Source organism: Myxine glutinosa, chromosome 14 (assembly GCF_964187855.1).
Source record: "Myxine glutinosa chromosome 14, kmMyxGlut1.1, whole genome shotgun sequence".
Lineage (NCBI taxonomy): Eukaryota > Metazoa > Chordata > Myxini > Myxiniformes > Myxinidae > Myxine > Myxine glutinosa.
Window position 1 is genome coordinate 61,915,300 of NC_136274.1, and position 23,988 is coordinate 61,939,287.

The window sequence follows — 23,988 nt, forward strand, 5'->3', positions numbered from 1 at the left end:
GCCATTTTCCCTGTGAGAGCAGGGGTTAGCCTTGCGGGCCCCTTGACAATCTTCTCTCTTTTGCCCTATTTTCTGCATCTACCCTTGTTAACCCACTTGCCCGCATTTCTTCTTCGACCATCTTTCGCCGTCTTTCTCGTCCTCTACTTCCTTCTACATTCATTTCCATCACTCTTAACCAGTCACTTTCATCCTTCCTCAACACATGACCAAACCATCTCAACCTGTTTCTCTTCACAGCATCAATCACAAGCTCTATGCCCATCATCTTTCGCAATTCATCATTTATCTTCCTCTCTCTCAACGATACTCCGCACATCCACCGTACCATTCGCATTTCCACCCTTTCCAGCCTTCGTTGCTGCTCTACGTTCATTACCCATGTCTCGTTCCCATAAATCATAACACTTCTCACACATGCAGCATACACCTTTCCCTTCAGCTTCAACTACACTCCCCTCCCCGTCAGCACGCCACTCAGTTCCCGAAACTTCTTCCATACACATCTCACTCTTGCAACCGTTGCCGAGTCTGATCCAACTTCTCCATTCAGCATGTTTCTGAGGTAGCAAAATGTTTTCACACCTTCCAGCTTCACGCCGTCTCCAAGATCAAACTCAACATTTCCTCCATCTGCAGCTCCCTCTGTGCACACCTTACACTTGAATGCAGCTGCCACACTGGTTAATGACCCTCTCAGACCACTACATTTTTGATGAACCCACTCGGCGCACATTGTACATTGAATGGAGTTCACTCCGACACCCTTCCTGCACACAGCACACGGCCACTTCCCAGTTCTTTCCACCTCACCACATGCTTTACCACTTGCCATCACCTTCGTTTTTCCGATATTCACCTTCAGACCTTTTGCCTCCATACATTTGTTCCACTTGTTCATCTTCTCCTTCAGTCCATCCATACTTTCCACAATCAGTCCATATGGGGTGAAAAGACTGGGAAAAACTGAGAACGAAAGTAAATGGACCACAAACGACCGCTGAGAGAAAACAAGGCCTCAAGGCAGGAAACTTAAAATACCAGGCCTCAAAAACGCGGCAGGAAATAACCGACGATTTTATACAGGTATGCACGATTTACACCGACATCGTCCTAGAGACACAGTAGGTACACACACTGTAAAATAAAAATTCAGTTTTGACAAAAATACAAACGGGAACAATTACTTAACTTTGATAGCGTGGAGAGCATGGAGATCTTGGAAAAAACGCAACCTCGCCGGCAAAACCGGAAGCCTTTGTTGCAAACCTCCCTCTCCAGTTGGATTTATTTATTTTTAAACAAACAAAAAAATCGATGAAAATCCATCAAGTGGTTCAAAACTCCCATGCTAGAACAGGCATCATGCATCGGTCTCATCTTTTCTCTGAGCTGCGCATTCAGCCAATGAGAACAGCATGTGCTGATCAGCGCATCGCTCCGCCAGTTAACGCTCTCCTCATGCACGTGTTTAGAGCATTATGGCAACTCTTTCCTTACTAGTGGGCCCTTTTTGGCCCATCACTCCATATATGGTAAAGGAAGATGATTTGTAATACCAGCTCTCACCAATGGTGGTGCTATTTCCACCACGTGAATTTTGGAGTTTCCGTGACCTACGTTTGTTCCATTATAGCAAGATTTGTGTGTAATTCTGAGCCAAGTTGACCCATAGTCTAGAAAAAGGATTGCAGGCGATAGTGCTAGTAATGCTCCTCCCACCTCATTGCCGACTGCTGTCCCTCGCTGACAACATATTGGGAACTGGAATGGCACTCAGTAGAGCACATACTTCCACCAGGCTGAACAGTTTACGTTTTGTATCCCACAGATAGGCCGCATCCAGACCTTAACCAAAATCGAATCGGCTTGTTCTCATCATCGAACCAACTCATCCACTAACTTTTATCATAATCCATCCACAACTTTTTGAAATATCATGCTATATGTTGCTTTTGACCCAATTTCTCAATGGTGAAGAATCACGAGTAAAAATTAAACTCGTATCTGGATCCGGATTCATATCACCAAAATCAAATTGATTTGTCCTTGTCACACACCCAACCTGTCCAACATATTTCATCCAAATCCGTCCAAAACTTTGCGATATCCTGTTAACAGATCAACAAACAGGGGTGAAAACAACCTTCGGTGATGGAGGTCATGTGTACACAATCATTATTTGTGCTATTACCAATATTCAAATGAAATAATGACCTCGGCGCTCGGTTTTCAGGAACATAATCGAGATGTTCAGCAAGGTGCAATGGCGCAGGGAATTTGACGAGTCGTATTTTATGCTCACGTGTGCATTGTTTTTCAGCCATGGATGCAAGGTGAAAAAGGTCTAATGTTCAGATCGAGTATTTCTGTTTTAAATCCATTCCCCTTTTGAAGGGAATTTTGCTGCGGTAGAAAAATGATAACGTGGACACGTGCGTAAACCAAACTGTCACGATGCATTCGTTGAAAGCCTCGAACCTTGCCTTGCTTGAACAATTTGTACTCGTTCCGGGTGAATGAGGCGTTTCATTGTACAGAAAACGTGGCATATGCTTTACGTCCTTCTCTCATCCTCGGAAAACTCGTTTAGTCGCAGTAAGCTGGACTTTAATACAAAAACTTTTTTTCAGTGCAAACCAGCTGAAGCAGAACAAATGGAAACACGGGTACAAAAAAATAAATACAAGTTATTGCATTCCAACAAAACACAATAATTACTAAGCCCAGAATAAAACCTCAGACTGATCCAACTGTGGACACTTGGATGCGGCAGGTCTGTGGCATTGGAGCTGGAGCAGGAAAACCAGTCTGAAAAATTCGCTCCTCATAGAAGCGAATAATTAAAACCAAATGTGAGTCTTGCAGTGGTTGTGCTAAATAGACTTTACAACTCCAAAAAGACACCATGGAAAATAAGTGTTCGCACATGCTTTCTGCATGGGTACGACAGGGGAAAGCGCTGGCTCACTGTGGTCTTGGGATATTTTGAGAGAAGGCAAGAGAAAACGTCCGTCTCATTCCATATAGCTGAGCTGAGACAAAAACCTGTCCAAATCAGTGGTTGCAGGAAATGCTTCCAGTTTCTGCCTCTTGTGTTTCTGGAGTGAAAAGGGGCGGGGGAAGGAAGCAAAGGTGGATTGAAGTCGAATCGCTGGATTTGGAAGGTATCAACCGAAAAACAACTTTCAAACAGTTTTATCCACAGTGCACATTTAAAATCCATAATGAGGGATACTTACAGATTGACTTGTGTGTTTGGATACTGTCGGTTCATGGGCAGCATTGTCTTTACTGGAATCATTCCATGCTCTTTTCTTTCTGGATTTCCTGTTCGTTTTCTCAGTCACATTCTCAGCAGATGCTTCCCCCGTCCCGGCTTGTAATTGTCCATCGTTCTTTGCGGTGTCCCGACGTTCACCTCCGTGTCTCGATAGCTCTGAAGCTGCTTCAGCTTCCGCACAAGTTGCCTTTTTGGGGTGTTTCAGCGATTTGCTTTTGCTATCTTTGCTGGGGGTTTGCGACGCTGTGGCCCGTGACAGTATCACAAGGGTTTGAGCGGCCATGTTGATGCTACTTTCACTGCTTGCCTCACTGGCAGGGGACTCTACGCTCCGCCTCGGAGTGCCATTTTCAGCAGCGGAAGCAGAGCCGGCAGACGTCGTCTGTCTCCACGCTCGTTCGACTAAGGGCACATCGCCACCTGGAAGTTGTCTTGATCGAGTTGGAGTACCAGAGATGGGCGAATAACCTGAAGTCAGCACATTTTTGACACTCTGCTGATCGGCAGACTTTTGCGCACTCTTGCATCCACTGTTTTTTGAACTTGCAGCTTTTGATTCCCCTGTTTTGCTGCCACTCTGCCTCTGCCGAGGAGCTGTTGCCTGCAATGTCGCAGCCTCATTCAACCGGCTGCACAAGTAGGGATCGTAAACATCCACGACTTGTCGGAGTACAGGCCTCTCCATCCTAGGAAACTGTGGGTGCTTCTGGTGTCGCTGCCCACCTTTGGTTTCCCTCACGGGCCTCACCTTCGTGGTGCTCGGTGGTCGTGTGGATTTTCTGCTCGTTTCGGTCGCGTTCCTGGGTGTAAAGGTTTCGATACCCTCAAGTGGAAGAATAGATTCTATTCGTATTGCAGAAATATCGACAGTGCTCATTACATTCTCCGATGATGCCTGCGATTGGCAGCGAGTGTCCGACGATGCAGGAGTGCCATGACCAAGGCCAATCGCAACGCAGCTTTTTGATTGCCTTTGCGTTTTCATTTCACCCGCGTCTTGCTTGGTACCATCCGGAGGAACACTCTTTTCCCTCCTTGCTCCAGCTGGTACACCCGTCTCGTTTCCAACAGCAACCTCCCCATTGAAATGCAGAACACGCCGGTAAGGTTGTTCCTGTGCTGAACATGATTCTGAGTCTCGCGGCAATTCTTGGGCAGCGGCTGCAGCTTGAGCTTTACTTTCTCTGGATCTCGTAATGCGAACACTGATCCGGCTGATTAGAAGACCATGATAAAGTTATTCAAAACCGAGTATTTTCAAACAACAACAACAACAACGACGAAAAAATCATTGCTTGTGACTTGGAAATCTTGCCTGAAAATCTCACGGAAGCCACTTTTAAATAATTTTACCAAGAACAAAGTGGTTACTCACCGAGTAGCACTTGTCGGTTTGCAAGGTAAATCTACAACATCAATGAAATGTCAGGAACAACAGACATATTTCCCATCAAAGCACAATTATGCAAGCAACATCAATCCCACCACCACAAAATGCACGTTTTTCTTTTTTTTACCTCGTCGCTCATTCTCTGAGGAAACCACGCCAGTGACGAGCGTATCAGCATTTTGAAGTGGGCCTGCTGTCAGCTTCCCCGACTCGGCGGAAGTCACATGACTGTGCATTGATGTTGAAGGCGAAGACTGCATCCATCGAAAAAGATCAAGCTGAAGTTGCTATTGATGGGGAATTGAGATTGAAGCTTGCTTCCAGGGCAGGGGCGGCCGATTACAATTCGTAGGGCAATCCTTGATTGAGATTATTGCAGTAGAGTTAAAAAAAAATTGGAGGTAAAAATACGTTTTTGTTCAACTGTGGGACTGTGGCCTTGTTGAACAGATGGGCTGGCAGGATAGCCTTGGACCCGAGAGGTATGCACAACTTGCTTATGAGCCTACTAGCCTGGGTTGGGATCTCAGCCGATCTGGAAGCTGTCGTCCTGGCGTTTTGCAAGCAGGGCAACGTTAAACTGTTTTGTTTCATCCTCGCTTCCCCCTTCCTCATCTTGCTGTGTTTCACCTTATGTGCTGCTTGTTAACCCCATGTGGCCATCTCCCCTCCCCTTGAACTTACTCTCGCTTCTACACTGCTATTGGGGTTTTCCACTTTCTCCTTTACCTCATCCACGATCCTCGACCATGTATGCAATTTTTTTTTAAGCATCTTGTCTGCTGTCATTTAGTTGATGGACATTAAAGATCCCATGGTGTCCGCAAGGGTCCGGCGATGTATCGATACAATTTTCATAATATTGTTGCGGTTCTGATAATGTACATATAACATCAATAAAGGTTAAAGGTTTGCCCCCATAGTTAGTCCACAAGCAACACGTAGGCCACCTTAGAACATTAGTTATGTCATAGTACATGTGAGAATAAGGCCATTTCCAATAGTGATACATGCGTTGTGTAAAAGAAATAAGAGTAGGCCCCGTTCATTTTGCCTCCACCCTCCAAATGGACCTCGTTGAGCAGCATCCATCCCGCGCCCCATTCGGCTAATCCACCTCGTTTGTTACGCGTTGGGCCGGCAGCGTTAGCTGCCAGTTGCTCGCTCAAACTAGTCGGGTGGCCACGAGGTAGGCCTGGAAAAGGGGGAGGAGCGCGAGGTCGGGGTGTGGCCACGTCAAGCAGCACGTCAAAGGAGGAGCGGGTAAGAGCCAACAACCAACCAGGGCTCGGTGGGCATGGCTTAAGGGGCGTGGTAAGAGCGCGGCTGGCAAATTCCAGAGGGTTCGCTGGGCGGCGCTATATAAACGCGCGCACAAAGCCCTTCCAGAGGACTTATGAGCGGAGCACTCGTTGGAAGGTTGGCTTATTGAGGACTGTGCGAAAAGGACTGAGCGAGCTCGCATTACAGAGGACTGACGCAACTGCACTCGCTGGTAAAGAGGATTGAAGGAATTGCGCTTTACCAAGAGGACTGCCCTTATGAGAGAACTGTATAACAGGATTGGCCAGAAGGAATCGTTGTAATCGCACTTGCAAAGGACTCGTGAGGAGAAACGCATTAAGGAGCGCGTTCGAGCTGTCGATTATAACGTACGCGGCTGAGCCGCGAGTGTAACCGCCAGCCAGCCTACCTTTCGCCCGCATTCTGCCCTGTAATTGTCCGCTCCGCGCAAACGACATGAGGAGAGTTCCTGGCTGCTGCCGCCAGACCATCTGCTTCACGGCACGAGTCGGGGACCGGAGTGAGCTGCCTGGACGCCATCATCCCCGGACCATCAACCCAACCATCTACATCCCCGTGTGAGTGTGTCTGTGTGTGACGGGCCCGTTTGTCCAGGGATAAGTTAAGACTGTATAAGCTTCACTGTGTGTTCTTCTCCTCCTTCCTGTACAAATTATTAATAAACCAATCTGTTCTTCCTGTTTCTTCCTAATTCGACCGTATCAGTCTTTTCCTCCATTGGGTAAGCGTGGCACGATTCGGAACCGCTCAAATCGGGTTTAGTTCCTGTTAACAGCTCGGATCACGGCTCGCTATCGCTCGGCGTTTCCACTAAAACCGTGGTTCGGGCGGGGTTATTTTCTTGCTTCCTGGGAGGCGTTGGTAATTAGGTATTAGGAATTCGGCCTACGACCCTACCCAACGCTGATCGGAAGGAACGTCATAGCCCCGGATCACGTCGGCTAGTAAAATGACAAGGGGATTAATCCCCCCTTGGTAAGGGGGAAGGCCGACGTTGAGATCCGCAACAATATAAATGGTATTCGAAATTTGAATACACCGGTATACCGAAAAAAGATCGGGATGGAAAATAAATAAATAAATCAGCATAGCCACAAAAATATCGGTACATCATTGCCAAATCAAAGAAAAGTGTTTACATTCATTAAATGCAAGGTTTAACTGATGCTTTGATACACTCGACTGTCCTTGGAGCAGTGGAACATATATGACGACGTCAAGACATACCAGGAAGGAGGTATCAGTAGGTTTTAGCTTTTAACCCTCAGCAGTATACAAGCAATCACGTTATCCGTTGTCCTCACAGCTATTTTTAAAGCAATTGGTTATTTTATATGAATTGGGTGTGCTTTAGAAAGCCTGTGCCGATTACCGATATCGATACTGTACATGTCATTGCGTGTGCCAATATCGGGCACCGAGCTATAATATTTACCGAGTTAGCTAGCCGAGCACTCGTCTGCTACCTACGATTAACAGTCATCAACCATTGTCTTTATAAGTTATCCCACAAGAATAAAGTAAGCGAAGGAAAAAACTGAACCCCTTTATACTCTATCAACCAAATTCTCTGTCGTGCAAAAAAACGTCCGTTTGTAAAGATCGAGTGCATGATTTATGCCTTGAATGTGTCAATTTCATATTTTTGGAACCTGCGTGAACATTTTATTTATTTATTGATACAGATATACTGATGTATACCAACCAGTATGCGCTCACAGATATATCGGAAAAAAACGATACTGATAGAGCTTAGTGTTTGCAAAGATTATGCATCATCGCCAGCCCCTGAACAAATTACAAATTACTGATCTTAACCTACAGGGGGCTGTAGGCTGCATCAGCGGCACAGTCACGCCCCATAACAATGGCGCAGCTTATCTCACCGTACTCAGCAGAGCATTTCCTCAAGAGAGATATTTCCTTCTCCCCATGGATGCCAACCAAAGGGGATTGTCAGTGCTTTATCCTTTTCAAGGAAGCAAGCAGCACATACCATTTTAAAGTCTTTGGTATGACTTTAACTGGTTCAAACAGGATGGATGTTTTTTTTTGGAGACACCTTCTCCTTACTGGATGGCCGATGGCTCCCTACGGGAACTCGTCTGCCCTTTGCCAGGTGTTGGTTTTGGTCCTGGCAGAGTGTCACAGTCACCTTCCCCACCAGCAAAGCCAGTGAGGGGTGTCAGTTTAGTCGCCGACAACCCGACCATGCAGCAGGTAGCACTGAGTTACATGTTACCAGTTGCAGTCCCAAAAGCCTTAACTGACTAATCGACTTATTTTGTTTGAATAAAGAGTTATACAGGACTCCACCTCAACAGTTGTCCGACTGTCCAGGATGGCCAATTTTGTCTGTCGGATAAGTGAAAACTTCAATACACCTGTCGAAAGGTCGTGTCAATTTTACCTATTTAAAAAGTTGAATAAAGTCGACATAACTTAACCTCAATGTTCTTTTCCCTATAAAGCCACAGCGTGATTAGCAGCGACTAAGAGGATCTTCTTAGATCGACCACCTCCAAGTGCCGGCAAAGACGTCAAAGAAACTCGAGTTGATATAACACAATGCTCCACGCAATGTTCCAGTATACAACAGCAAAGTACAATGTCAATAAAAATGATTTTAAAGATCGTAAAAAATTAAAATTCTGGAAGTTTAGGGCTACGGCAGCAATATTATACACCACACTATTTAACAGCTCCAAATACTGCAAAGCTGGGGTTATTGGACATGATTTGTATTCTAGTGTTAAAGTATATCATTTAATTTAAATAAAATAAAGATTGTACAAGGTGCGTAAATTAATTCTGGGTTTACCGCCGTTTTACGCAGTATCTATGACACCACCCTATCTAACACGCTACATTAGTTATTTGTGCCTGTTGTTTGTGTCCATTATGACATCCTTAACTTTGTTTGAACGCCAGGCATGCAGAACGAGTTAAAAAAATGTTTTATAATAATCTTGCTCCTCCTCGCATTCGCGTTCTGGACGAATTCAGAGCCAAAGTACTGTTCAATGGCAGATTTGTCTTCCGATTAGTGTTCAAAATATAACATTCAATTTAAATAAGTTTTTCCTCGATCAAACCAACAAGATGGACGGACTGACATATGAACAATTGCTTGACCCCGCCTTTCACTTCACGTATGCGGGATACCAATAGTTGGACAGGTGCAGTGGCTGATGGGACAGGTTAAATCTAAAACCTTCCTGTCCTGTAGAAAGGCTGGAAATAAATAAATAAGTTGACATAAAGCCCTGGTATGAAAGCGCTATTATGGTTTATGTCCCCCAATAGAGCAAACAAGAAGATATTCTATCAAATACTATTTAGTTTTGAATTCCCCAAAAGAGCTTTTGATGACCCTAACATTTTATATTGCTGCAGCAGCTATCTTTTTCTCATCTACGAAAGGCTTTGCAACTGTTCAACCAAAGACGGTACTCGGGTACAGTTTGTGCACCAGGATTTGATGAACCCGGTAGTACAAGCCCTGCAATGTATGGCAAAAACTACATATGGAGAAAGACATCAATCACCATGCAAAGCGATAGTTAAGATCTACCTGGAAAGTTGGGTGCAACACCAATACATACAATGCTTTTCCTTTCAACGACGTTCAAATAATTACAGAAAGTTTCGGTGGAAATTTCATGGAGTGTTAAGGCTCAATTTTAAAACAAAACTGCAATACCTTCTCTCGAGACGTGCTCTTTGTAGGAACGAGGGGTGAAATTTCCGGCAATGTACCCTGCAGGACGGGCTGCACCGGTGATGAGAGCAGCTCAGGCAATGTGAACCCTTTCCATCAAAGTGAAGAGCAAGGAGGAAGTGGAACGTGGAGAGGTGAAAGGTTTTACAAAAATCGGAAAAAGAAAACCAAACAAAACTAAAGCAACAGCTATCGACTATACTCATAATCATGAGTTTTCGGCTTTAGTGCATGTGCTGAAAAGGTGGGGGCAAGCAAGATCACGTGTGCTGAAAAGGTGGGGGCAAGCGAGATCACATGTGCTGAAAAGGTGGGGGCAAGCGAGATCACATGTGCTGAAAAGGTGGGGGTAAGCGAGATCACATGTGCTGAAAAGGCAGGGGCAAGCGAGATCACATGTGCTGAAAAGGCAGGGGCAAGCGAGATCACATGTGCTGAAAAGGCGGGGGCAAGCGAGATCACATGTGCTTAAAAGGCGGGGGCAAGCGAGATCACATGTGCTGAAAAGGCGGGGGCAAGCGAGATCACATGTGCTGAATAGGCGGGGACTAGCAAGATCACATGTGATGAAAAGGCGGGGGAAAGCGAGATCACAGATCAGCAGATGACGAAATTTCAAGTCGGTGAAAGCATCGACTCGTAAATCTATCCAATGCGCAAAATGATGAGATAGCACACAAATAAGCTGTTTCAATCATTTTGCATCTTTTGATTCACGTTCTATATTTGGCAAAGGATAAAAAGAAAATCCCTTTATACTGCAATGTGGAGAATTGAAAAGTGCCCTACCTTCTGAAGGCCCGACGGCACCATTGGCAGAGTGTTTTTGTGGCATGACGGAAGTAGAATCGACGCCGTGCAACGTTGGTGACATGTTGCTTGTAGACACCAATGCAGTCAAATCAAGAGCATCTGCCACGTTAACATTCGCTATCGATACACTTGTTTGTCGGTTCGCGTCGGAGAGGCACATGACAGAAAAAGACTGCACGGCATCACCACCAGGATTTGACACGGGAACGGTAGGAACCGTGTTTGAATTGTAGATCGAGTCCAACGTAGCAGCAGACGGCGTTGGCAACGACCCTGAAGCTTGAGCCAGATCGGTACAGTTCAAACTTGTGTGTGAAACGGGTGTCGCGGTGGCCAGCAAAGACACCGGAACATGCTGGCGGATGCCGAGCGATGTAGGCACTTTGAAACACCTCTGTTGTGGTGTGCTCATAGGGCTGGAAACACAGTAGGACGCAGGAGAACCAAACAAGGCCGGAGGCATGTTTTCCCCGGTGATGCTATATACTGCATTTTGAAGTTCTGCTTCGTCGCACATCTGAAGTGCTGGTGTTGAATTCAAGGCCCCTTTGCCAGTTGCATTTCCCAATCGTGTATCGAGTGGTTCAGTGAGGCACCCTTCAAAATGGTTCTCAACCTGTGAGCCTTCGGGGCATGCGGGCGTCAATGCATCACTTGCTGATGAACCCGCAGTGCTACAAACTGAGGCCTGTGCCGTCCCTTTTTCTTGATTCATTCTGGTTTCCTTAATTATGCGATTTAAGGTCTTGTTCAAGCTGCTTGCCTCTTGATCTGCCACTGCCGCCCTGCCTTTTGTTGCAGTTACTCCATGTAAGACCTTGCTCTGGGAAACGGCATTCTGGACTGCTGCCTTTTTGAGCTGACCCTGCTTCACCAGGGAAGACTTCCGAGGCATGAGAATACCTTTTGTTTTGGCTTTGATCTTCGGTGTAGCGATCTTTTTTATTTGATGGAGGTTCCCTCGGAACCTTGGTCTCTCAGGAGAAAGGTACTGCGGTGGTACATGGACCTCGGCCGTCTTATCTGCGAGGAAATACACCACAAGTAGAAGATGGCAAACCTTACCTGGATGACTTTCTAGTGCTAACAAGCTCATGGCCTCTCAGATGCAACGTAGTCAGCAATTACAAAAGAAGCATTCACGTCTCAAAAAAGTAAAAGTGAGGACTTAAAGGACAAATTTGACACAAAACATCAACAGCAAAGTACAGCATTCTCACCCTGCACATCATCTCCAAGGCAAACTTCAACACCAACGTCTGGGAATTCGTCAACACAGTCAACTCTGACCTCATTGGTGGCATCACTCTTTTCCACCTGTTGAAGAAAACTTGGATCAGAGTTCCCATGGGGCTTTATGGACAAAATCGGAAGCTGCATTGGTGGCAACGTTGTTTGGGTGGTTGCTGAAGTAGGTGCAGAGGCCATAACCAAAGTTGGACCTGAGATGGGGTTAAAAAATAAAAGAAGAATAAGTTATGCTGACAAATCCTTCTGGTATACAAATATTGAATATGGTTGTGAATAAAATAAAATAAAATACAAAATTGCGCACAACTTCACTTTGGCAACAGCCGACTGGCGAGACAAAAACTATTAGGCCATGCATGCCTGGGTCTCAGGTTTTGACCCAAGCATCCTGATTTCCACTGAAATAATGGAGTTGCTCCAATGGAATGATGGACAATCAAATGACATAATTTGACCCATGCTCCTGAAATGTATCCGAACCTGCTTGAGGCAGGCATCGTTTAGTCTAACTCCTATTCAAAATGGAGGGTGCCAGCCACTAATAGAGTTCAAAAATGAGGATAGTCTATTCTGCCCATATGATTTGGTGAAAATAATCGAATCAAAAACATTTTGTTTAATCCCGAGTTATTAGCTACACATTGCACGTTGTAGTCATGGAAAATGTTTCTTTGTATACAAAACCATAAACTGTGGGAACAAACTAGAGCAATGGAAGAGTTAACAAGCAGAGTTAACAACACGTTCTTCTGACATGTCCCTTTATTTGGGCGGTGTATAGGCAACAGACCGTTGCCTCAATTGCTCCCAAAAATAGAAATAAACCAGGTTACGTAAATGAAGAAAAAGCATGCATACTGTTTATGTACATATGTACAATACATTGTGGTTATATAGCTTGGATAATTGTAGTTGCAAACTCCTCCCCCTAGCCTCCGAGGTCAAAGTGTTAGCTTCCTAGGTCAAATCCTCTCGGTGCTCTGTCCCCCAAATATTCCTACAGGTCGCACAAGATCTGCCAGCAACCCTCTTATGGTTAAACTGCCAAAATAAAGACTCTCTGCTCACCTTCACTCCTTCAATTCCTCTTTTATCCCACCTCTGGAACAAACTCCCACTCTTCAATCCCACTCCTCCCTCCAGGTCTTTAAAACAGCTGTTCACCACCATCTCTCATCTTCCCCCATCCAAAACCTTGATCTTTTATACCCCCGCTAATTCACCCCAGATTCACTTTTTTGAAATACCAACTTCTTTCCTGGAAGTCCTTGCAGTGTCCTTCTGTTTTATACTCCCCCCGCACCCCCTTTCCCACAGATCTCCCGATGTCCCTGCTCTCAAATGTTGTGTTTGTGTGCTTCCCCCTATCTCCCCATCTTGTCAACCGCTCCCTTTATTAGTCCCCTACAGGTGTACACCGGAGGGGACTATAGGTTTGCACTCCGTCCCTCCGTCAGTCCGTCCGTCTGTCTGTCCGTCCGTCACGCAAAGAACAGTTTTCCGGACTTTTTTTTCTAAACTCTGAATGCTAATGATTTCAAACTTGGTACATGGTTTCTTCATGGTAAGTTACAGATAAAGTTCGAACTTCACGACGTTTCGATCATTTTTGACAAAGTTATGGCACTTTGAACTTTGGTAATTTCCCCAACAGTTTTCCGGACGACAGACTGCCGGTAGGGGACATGTATTGCAGCGCAATACTCAGAATGCTTGTTATATTTAACCCCTGACTATCTCTTCTCCCTCTCCCTCCTTTTTGCTTTGAATATTTCCCTATTGATTCTTGTCTTTTTGCAATTGTTTTTATGTTTTGCTATGCACTATGTTTTGCACTCTGTCAAAGCGTCTTTGGGCTCCCTGAAAAGCGCTATATAAAATAAATGCATTATTATTATTATTATTATATGTTTCATGTGTCTGTTTGATTTTTTTTTGTGCGATTAATGTTGGCTCTTTCACGAGCCTCGATCTTGTATACAAAAAAAAAAAAAAAAAGACAAAGATGTAGTCCGGTTCACTATATTCAGAGCTTGGTTGTCATTCGGTGTTTTTATATATTTTTTAAAAGATTTGCAAACCTATACATTTTTGGAAACTACAGAGGAAACTATACCATTAACTGTTATACAATTTTAGAAACTTTTTGGAAAACTTCAATGTTTGGGAAACTATAATACAATTTTGGAAACTACAAATAACCAACCAGAAAACCAATGTTACCATTTTCCCGGACGCATGCATGGCGGCCATCGTGGATTTTCAAAAATGATGACTTAAAATAGCTATTTCTCTATATCTCAGCCTCTAAACCAACCAGGGTTGTCATTTTAACGGCTATACATACATTTTCAGCAGCAAAGAATCCAACGGTATCAGGTATAATGTAGTACAACCACATCTGGGGCCATTATGCCTTTTGCCAAACGATTTTCCACTATATTTTTTATGGGATTAAGTGTCCACAAACGTCATCAAACCCAGGAATCCACAAACTGGAAGCTGTGTAATCAGTGCCAGGCTGATGATATGACGAAAGGAGCACTTGTGCAACAGCACAGAATAGACTAATATCAGCATCTGTTGAAAACAGTTCAACATAGAGCCAGTTTGCTTGATGGCAACTATGTTCAAGTGCAAAATCGACTACAAGTCTGCACAAAAGAAAAGACTTCCATAGAGAAAGCTATATGGCACTGTACTTGCAACTCCAGTGCAACTAACAAGGTCCAGATACAGAGTACCAGAGACCTCAAAGCCGATGCATTACCAACTGGATCCTATACTGCCAAAAAGACGTGGACAGAAGAGAGAAAGCACTGAAATAGATGTCTGACACATCTACTTTTACATCTTCACCTCCGTTAACACGATCGTTCACCGTGTCACTGGACAAGGAACACTGCTTCTTCTGTCAGAGGGATTTTGGCCAGCAGTCGTTCAAAGCCAGGACTGAAAACGTTGGTAACAATCTCAGAGACACTGTAGAGATGTCCCAAGATGCCTCATTCAAAAAGAGAATGAACACATGTATATTACCCTGTGATGCACATGCTATTGATGTTAGACTAAAGACATGTTCCATGTTTTGCAAGACAGAAGCAGCAGAAGCAGCGCTTTTGTATCCATTGGTGCAGACCATGCATGCGAACAGTTGAACAGGCTGATGAAGGTTCACTCTGGACTCGTTGACACCTCCAACAACACCAATGCTAGAAAAAGATTCTTCATGGCTACACCAGAACTCTCAAGCCTATCAAGAAAGTTCAAGAGTCCGTTCAGTATGGAAGATGGCAAGATCACAGAGTATCATGACCTTGGACCAAATGCAGTCAAACAGGGAGCATGACGCAGTAGACAAAATCAAGGCGGCCATACTTAGTCACGGCAATCCATTTGCAACTGAAGGGGACAGGCTGCACAATCTTATCACCCATGCCTACATTCCAGATAAGCATGTGCTGCAGATCTTGAGCAATGATGCCACTGGTCAGAAGCTCTATGAAGACTACGTGTCAGAGCGAATAAATGGGGATGTTAGCTTATGGGCATCAATGAAGAAAGAGAACATCGAAATGTACACGTCTGCAAACAAGAAAAGCGGTGAAGCTGCGAGACAATACTGTTGAGCTGAAGGAGGACAAGCATCTGTATGGATGGCTTATGGTCCTTGCCAGATCAAGCAGACATTGATCAAAACACACCATTGGAAACTCCCGAGTTCACTCTGGACACCAAGGGCATCGTTTGCCCCAGATGGAAAAATGCTGCAATGCACTGACAAGTCAAAGTTGATCCACCACCTCGAGATATTGGGAACAGCTGAAACATCCCATGAAGATCAGCAACAGATCCAAGATGCAAGCCTCCAGCAGGCAAGATGCAATGGGTACAGAAACCATCCACTCGTGTCCAATGAAGATCCAAAACGCAGTCGGACAATTGCACCTGATATTCTATCCTTTAAGGCCATTTAGATGTAATTATTCATAGATGTTGCCCAAGTATAATCCCAAACTTAGCTGTTCACCTAATCAATTACAAAAACAAAATTAACATAACAATTAACATAACAATTTGCTCTGTAGTCAAGAGAAACATTGCACTTGGTACCATCGGATCCATTGCCCTGAAAATGTAAGTTTAGTCATTCTAATCAAAAACCCTAGGTGGCTTAGAAGTTGAAAAATTGAGAAAAATACCTTCACAGGTGGTCATTTTAGAAAATCCAACATGGCCACCATAATACTTCTGGAAAAGTGTAAACATTGCTTTTCTGGTTGGTTATATCCGTCGTCTCCAAATCTCCAAAAAAAACAACGAAATTACGCAATAAACTTGACTAAAGGTGAAACAGGTATACATACATACATCATAGCTCCATTATACATATCGTCACCTTCGTGCCATTCTTGCTCAAGTCGAAAAAAGCGTTTACGACATAATCACAAAAAAACGTTTTTTTTCAGCCATCTGGATCAGTACTGAATTTAAATTCTGTTAAGTGAAGAAAACCTAGATTATCATTGCATGCAATTGTAGAGAAACATGTAACTAAGCTAAGCATGTAACTAAATTGACTTTGTTTTCATTTATAATCTAGTTTTTTTAGGTCATCTCCTTCCGGAGATAGGTCACTAATAATGCCGGTCTCGATGTCCGTCAGTCCGTCCGTCCCCACTTTTTTCAACTAGGGTTATAGAGATGGGTTAGGGTTCGTTGCATTTAATGGGAGGAGTCATTATTTCGGTGATATACGATGAGAGGAAATGGCACGAACACTCGATAAGCAGAAATGGCACGGAGTTGAACAAACACATTTTTTTCGACGAAAAAAACGTGTATAGACATTCTATTATGAATTGACAGTAACTAGACACAATAACAAATCACCAGATAACAAAATGTCATTTTCGATAAAATTCGACTTGAGCAAGAATGGCACGAAGGTGACGATATATAGATATAATCATAATAGGTTCCCCCCACCAGATTCATCATGTACATCTTGGTACAAATGTCAACTAGATGGTATTCATAGAATACTTAACCTGTGCAGTCAACTTGGTGCGAGCCAACTCATCTGGTTTTTCACATTTTTTTTTTTTCTTTGATCCAATATAGCTGCCAGACCACATGAGTGATTACATCATACATTTACATTCTCTAATTATAATTATTGCGTAGAACACGCTCAATAAATTTCAAACTGATCAGACTAAGCGTTGTCCCTGTCGAATTATGACGTCATAATTACGACACTAATGACGTCATCATTAACAACACTTATTCCCCATGTAGAGTTCTTTACAATGAGCCCCATTTCAATTTTTCATGTGAGGCGGTTTTGGAGATAGAGGTGCAACGTTTTTCAGTTTTCCCAAGATGGCGCATGTACCACATGACCTATGACATCATAATCTATATCATTAAAACGCTTATTTCTGAAGTTTGTAATCGGAACTTCTCTCCAGCTATTGCTCCTGTCGCCCTAAGATATGTGTGATACTATGTAGTTATGACTAACCCTTCCATATAAGCATACCTATGTCTCCAAATGTCGATAAGTGTGGAATAAAAGCTGAAAATCAGTGAAAAGTTTTGAATAACCCGCGCCATTTTGTTTTACGCACAGTGAGACGCTGCACTTGATACCGAGGAGAAGAAGACGTCCCGATGTGTGCCGGACGCGCAGCGACTCGAGAGGCATGCTACGCCTTTTAATACAAATATAAATGCGATCAGGAATGTGAAGGGGATACTGACCAGTAACCACACTATAAGAGACAATACAGCAGTTGAATACAAAGCGATATTCAGGAGATCCGCCAGAATGAATGTTGCTGCCAACTGACACAATTATTTTGAAAGGAAGCGGAAATGAAGAGGAAGGGCAAGTTAGTTTGTATGAACATAAACACTATGTATGCCCGTGATTTTCACGGGTTACCGCTACTTATCATTAAAACAAGACCGAAAGTCGAACATCAGCGTAGCCGGGCTTGTTTGATACTTTAGTTGAAGAGGATAGTATGACCTGGGTGGGGATACCAGTTAGCAAATAATGAAAGTATTAAAAAAAAATTGCATTGAGACATTAATTTGTTTATTCTAAGTTTCGAATCAATAAATGAACCAACCATACACCACTTAAATCTAGAAACTTTTCAATAACGACAAAGGGATTGCAGTGTTACGATTATATTTACTATATTATTAGGATTAACGCTGTTATTATTAACTAGTGGGGTCACCTGTGGGAATCCCACAGGCATGGACGTCTTCATTAAGATGTTGCACATTCAGTTTTACAAACTGGTCACTGCCAATTTATCAGATACACAAATAAATGTAATCTACACAATGTATTTACAATCGTGGAGTGGATCACCCACAGGGGAGTGGGTCACACACAAACGGGGAAGTGGGTGACGTGACGTGACACACACACACACACACACACACACACACACACACACACACACACACACACACACACACACACACACACACACACACACACACACACACACACACACACACCTTTTATTTTTGTTTCTCACAATTATATCTCAAATGATTTTCAATTCTTATTTCTCTTTTTCAATTCTTATTTAAAAATGCATCGAATTAATTGTACAGTATTGGTTGTTCCAAAACTTAAATATAAATAATTTAAAGGTTTGTTTTTTAGTATTTTTTTTTTTTACAACATCGAGGCTCGTGAAAGAGCTAACATTAATCACACAAAAAGTCAAACCGACACATAAAACAAAATAAGGGGAGCGGTAGACAAGATGGGGAGAGAGGGGGAAGGACACAAACACAACATTTGAGAGCAGGGACATCGAGAGAAATGTGAGAGGGAGAGGGCTTGGGGGGAGGTGGGAGAGGTATAAAACATATGGACACTGCAAGAACTACCAGGAAAAAAGTTGGAATTTCAAAAAAGTGTATCTGGGGTGAATTAGCGGGGTAGAAATGATCAAGGTTATGGATGGGGGAAGATAAGAGATGGTGGTGAACAGCTGCTTTGAAGACCTGGAGGGAGGAGTGGGATTGAAGGGAGTGGGGGAGTTTGCTCCAGAGCCGGGAGAAAATTGGGAATGAAAGAGTGAAGGTGAGCAGAGAGCCTAGATTTTGGCAGTTTAACCATAAGAGGGTTGCTGGCAGATCTTGTGCGACCTGTGGGAAAATTTTGGGGGACAGAGCACAGAGAGAGCTGGGGGAGCAAGGCCGGAGAGGAGTCGGTAGAAGACAGAAAGACCCCCAACCTGCCTGCGGTAAGTGAGTGAAAAGCCCTCGGAGTTAGCTTCATCGCAGGAGATTCCAATGATTCTGAAAGCTTTGGTTTCAACAGCGTGAAGCCGAGCTAGGTGTGAGGCAGGAGCACCGGCCCAGAGGGGGGGGAACAGTATTCCATTGAATTGCGGATGAAAGCCTTGTATGTGGTGAGGAGCTCAGGTGTGCCAAGGAAGGACTTCGCACGACGGAGGATGCCCAGTCGGCGACTGGCTTTGGAGGCCAGCTTGGAAATGTGGTTTTCCCAAGAAAGATCATGGCAGATCGTGAGACCCAAAAGCTTGAGTGACAGAACTTCTTGGAGAGGATTGTTGAGAAAGTAGATGGGAGGGTTTTCCAGTCGGTGTTTTCGGAGAGACATAGTAAGAGTGTGAGATTTGTCAGGATTGAAAGACATGTTCCACTTGTTTGACCAGTCTGTGATTTTGTCCAGGTCTGCAGAGAGTGAGGAGGCTGCAGACTGCCGATCTGAGGGATGAGGAATGGAGCGGCAGAGAGTGGAGTCATCAGCAAAGAGATAGAGAGGATTTTCCAGAGAGTCGGAGAGATCATTGATGAAGACCAGGAAAAGCACAGGGCCCAGAACACTACCTTGGGGAACTCCAGCCAGAACAGGAAGGGGAGATGAGAGAAATCCATTCAGGGCCACATGTTGACTACGACCAGAGAGGAAGTCCGCAAGCCATGCGTGGATATTTCCATGGATATCATAGGAGGAGAGTTTGATGAGCAGAGATGGGTGTCAGACCGTATCAAAGGCACGTGATATGTCAAGGGAGACAGCTCTGATTTCCTGTTTGCCATTGAGGACCTCCATCCATTGTTGAGACAGCAGAAGCAACATGTCCAGAGTAGAATGACCTGGTCTGAATCCAAATTGATGATCGGAGATCAAGCAATTGGAGAAGAGGAAGGTTTTGATATCCGAAGCAATGATGGATTCCAATACTTTGCTGATAATTGGGAGCAGGCTGATTGGTCTGGAGTTGCAAGGATTGTGGTAAACGATGTTAATTTCACAACATCCCATATTCAACTTTATTAAATTGATGATCGGAGATCAAGCCACAATATTCAACTTTATTTAAATTGTAAACCTCAAAACATAGTCCCTCTACCTAAAGCAAGAACCTTAACCTGCAAGCAATTGACTAGTTTCCCGACTGCACGGATCATCAGCTGGGCACCGTTCCTCCACGCAGGACCTCTCCAAACGGCAGATCCACAACCTCGATCATGGATCCACATCAATAGATGGTACATCAGTCGATCCACAATCTCAGTTGCATCCAGGCAGTCAGTCAACCCATCAATACAACATCATTTATTCCAACTTTACTCGCAATAGGATTTAATGTATTATCATATATTTATAACCTTCCTTACACACTCAATAATATGATATCATTAAATCATGCACATCTTACCTTAAATACACCAATCTATCAACCAACACGACCACACCACCGACCTCTGGATCAAACTGTATTTCGAATGTTCAAACTGTCACCGAAAACGGTTTTTGGCATGCTGCCGTATCCTAGCAACCACTGATTCCCAGCAACATTGATTTGTTGTATATTTAATTCTTATAGTGTACTGTATTTCCATAAATATCTCATGAATAATATTTTTACTATTCGTATTGTATCTTATTATAACAGAGCAAACGTATATGGTTCGCTATGTATGTTTCCATGCGATGAAAACGTCTTCTTCTTCTTCAAATAAATTTACCACCCTCTTAATTAACCCTCTTAATTGCGTTAAGACTGCTGAGACCCCTCAGACCTTTGACGACCCTTTAATTCCCCCAAGATCCTTCAGACCACCAAGACCCCTGAAGACCCAAAATACCCTGAAGATCTCCAAAGACCCAACATACCCTGAAGACCCCCAAAGACCCAACATACCCTGAAGACCCAAAATATCCTGAAGACCCCCAAAGACCCAACATACCCTGAAGACCACCAACGACGCAAAACATCCCAAAGACCCAAAACACCCCAAAGACCCAAAATACCCTTCAAGGCCCTGAGGCTCAAAAAGACCCTGAATACCCAAAAACCCAAAACACCCCAAAGACCCAAAATACCCTTCAAGGCCCTGAGGCTCAAAAAGACCCTGAATACCCAAAAACCCAAAACACCCCAAAGACCCAAAATACCTTTCAAGGCTCAAAAAGACCCTGAATACGCAAAAGGCCCTGAAGACCCAAAAGGCCCCGAAGACCCAAAAGGCCGCGAAGACACAAAACGCCCCGAAGACCCAAAACGCCCCGAAGACCCAAAACGCCCCGAAGACCCAAAACGCCCCGAAGACCCAAAACGCCCCGAAGACCCAAACCGCCCCGAAGACCCAAACCGCCCCGAAGACCCAAAACGCCCCGAAGACCCAAACCGCCCCGAAGACCCAAAACGCCCCGAAGACCCAAAAACGCCCCGAAGACCCAAAAACGCCTCGAAGACCCAAAACGCCCCGAAGACCCAAAACGCCCCGAAGACCCAAAACGCCCCGAAGACCCAAAACACCCCGAAGACCCAAAAGACCCCGAAGACCCAAAATACCCCGAAGACCCAAAAAGCCCCTGAAGACCCCGCAGACCCAAAAGCCTCTGAAGACACCAAAGACCCTGAAGACCCAAAAACACCTCAAAGACCCCAAATACCCTTAAAGGCCCTGAGGATCCAAAAGACCCGGAAGACCCAAAACACCATTAAGACCCAAAAGACACCGAAATGGTCAAAGATGCCTACCCCTCTGAAACGACGTGCGGTGAGGCGCACAGAGCGCGCCAAGTCACGCTAGTTTTACTAATTCGATTTGGTGTCGTTTTGTGATTTTAAAGAAAACTTGTTTTAATCTACCAACTGTAGCTCCCTGTGCTAGCATACGTCTGAATAGTTGTTGTAATCTATTGACAAGTTCAGAGTTGTGTGTGTGGTTGCTCTCACAGTCCTAATTATTTCACGTGCAACCGTACCATAAAATAGCTTTTTAGTAATGTTGCCGCCTAAGAAAGGCATTCGGACAATATGGAATGGAAAAGCATCTCGTTTATCAAATAATTTGGTGTGAAATTTATTATTATGGATATCAATTTGTAATTCTAAAAAGGAAACTGAAGTGGAAGTTTGGTTTTCCTTTTTTAATTCAAGTTATTTTGGATATATATTATCATGAAGCTGCTCAAATATAAATCCATCGTTAATTGCCAACAAATCATCAATGAACCTGAATAGTGGGGCAGCTTAGGTAGTGGATGGGGACATGCCGGATAAAAGCACCAAAATTTTATCAGGCAATCTTCAGGGTCCCAGCTATGATTCTATAACCGGCGCCAAGCGATACGACCACTCTTATTTGAAATTCTTTATTATTTGTGAATATTTTTTTGAAAGTTTTGGGAAAAAATTTTTTGGGGGGGTTTTGGAAAAGAAATGGTTTTATTGCAGAAATTAGAATCTTTTCCGAACATTTTGGTGGAATTGTTTTTTAAATCGAACATCTAGAAGTATTTTAAAACAATATTTGAAAATTAGGTGTCTCAGGTGCATTTCCTCAATTTGGAAATGGTTCTTGCAGAGTTTTGTGGTTCTTGTACAAGGATACCAATGAGGTCTGACTTCTTTCCTTGGCGCAGTTTTCCTCTTTCAGATAGAGAAGAGGGGTGCGGATGATTTTCATACTGGAAGAAGGTTCCCATATCTGTATCCCTGTTCTGAGCAACTATGTACAGACGAGAGAAGAGGGACACATCATCTTTCAACAGGGAAACATCCTCTGACTGCTTCCTCTTCCCCTTGGATGGTGACCTGAAGAGAGGCAATGAGTTCCTCTTCACAGGCTCATGGATGGACTGCCTTCGTTCAGTGATTATAGCCTTGTTGTAGCTGTCGTACTGAGCCTTTCCCACTTCTTCTATGGTATGCACAGTGTTGGCCACAGATTCTTCAATCACATGCCACGTGTCGAGTGCAATCAGCTCGCTTCCTTCATCTAGGAACGGGTTGCTCATCTCGTTGATAACTTGAATAAGGCCCAGTGTTTGCTCGTGAAATGTCTTCTGCGCAGACAGACCTTCTTCGTGGTGCTGGCGTTCATCTTCTGAGATGGCAGTGTACTCCCGCTCAAACTCAGTGAGAATGTGTGCCTGCTCAGGTCCGGCGATCATCCACTTCTTGAAGGCTGGTGGGTTTTCAGTCAGGCCGACTGCTCCTCCAGGGCCCTTCACAAGCTCATTATTTTGTTCATGAGCTTGGTCGATCGGAATGCTGGAGAACCTTCTGGCTGTCTTCTGAACAACCCAGTTGCCTCTGACAATAAACTCCTCTTCGATTGTTGGAGGGAGGCTCTCCACGTCACGGATGTGGATCGGGACCCATCTGGCATAATTATGGTGGTCAAGTGCGAAGAACCATGGTGCCAGGGCTTTCAGAGACTCGACATACAGGGGAAAGTCTCATTCTCTGTGAGCGCGAACGAAGGTGAGTCCCAGGAGCTCAATCCTCAGGATGGTGTCCCAGTACTGAAAGGTTGGACTCTTCGTGATCATGCTTTGTTTCCAGTCCTCTTCTGTCCTATCTTCAGTTGCTGCACCAGCAGCTCCCTTCAGGTAGGCATCATTTTGCAGCTTGGAGAGTGCCAGAGCGCTGACTTGGTGGGCATGCCTGGTTCTCGTCAGGTGTGATGCCTTCAGGAAGGATTCAGCTGTGCCAGCAGAGGCTATGCCTGCCTGGTTTATTGCTGTCGCCCATCCAGATCCGTCTAGGTAGTCTCCAAGTATCTTCCACACCGCCATCTCCAGGTGGAGTCCGCCGAACATGACAACATACTGGTCTTCACCGTGTGTGGTAGGCCAGTGCCACTGAATGAACTTGGCAAGCGCATACAGCGGAGCATCCATTGCTATTATTGGAATCT

At 44.3% G+C, this 23,988-nt stretch overlaps 1 protein-coding gene across 1 annotated transcript in view; it reads right to left on the minus strand.

The window, feature by feature from the left end:
- Positions 1 to 1,276: 1,276 nt before the first annotated feature.
- NPAT (nuclear protein, coactivator of histone transcription) overlaps positions 1,277 to 23,988 on the minus strand; it is a 50,310-nt gene continuing 27,598 nt past the window's right edge. Inside the window, exons 17-23 of the mRNA XM_068135984.2 lie at positions 11,733 to 11,954; positions 10,489 to 11,535; positions 9,682 to 9,788; positions 4,801 to 4,927; positions 4,659 to 4,689; positions 3,243 to 4,497; positions 1,277 to 3,101 (exon numbers count right to left, since the gene is read on the minus strand). Coding sequence (XP_067992085.2) covers positions 3,018 to 3,101; positions 3,243 to 4,497; positions 4,659 to 4,689; positions 4,801 to 4,927; positions 9,682 to 9,788; positions 10,489 to 11,535; positions 11,733 to 11,954 — 2,873 coding nt within the window. The 3' untranslated portion in view covers positions 1,277 to 3,017. The remainder of the gene's footprint in view (positions 3,102 to 3,242; positions 4,498 to 4,658; positions 4,690 to 4,800; positions 4,928 to 9,681; positions 9,789 to 10,488; positions 11,536 to 11,732; positions 11,955 to 23,988) is intronic.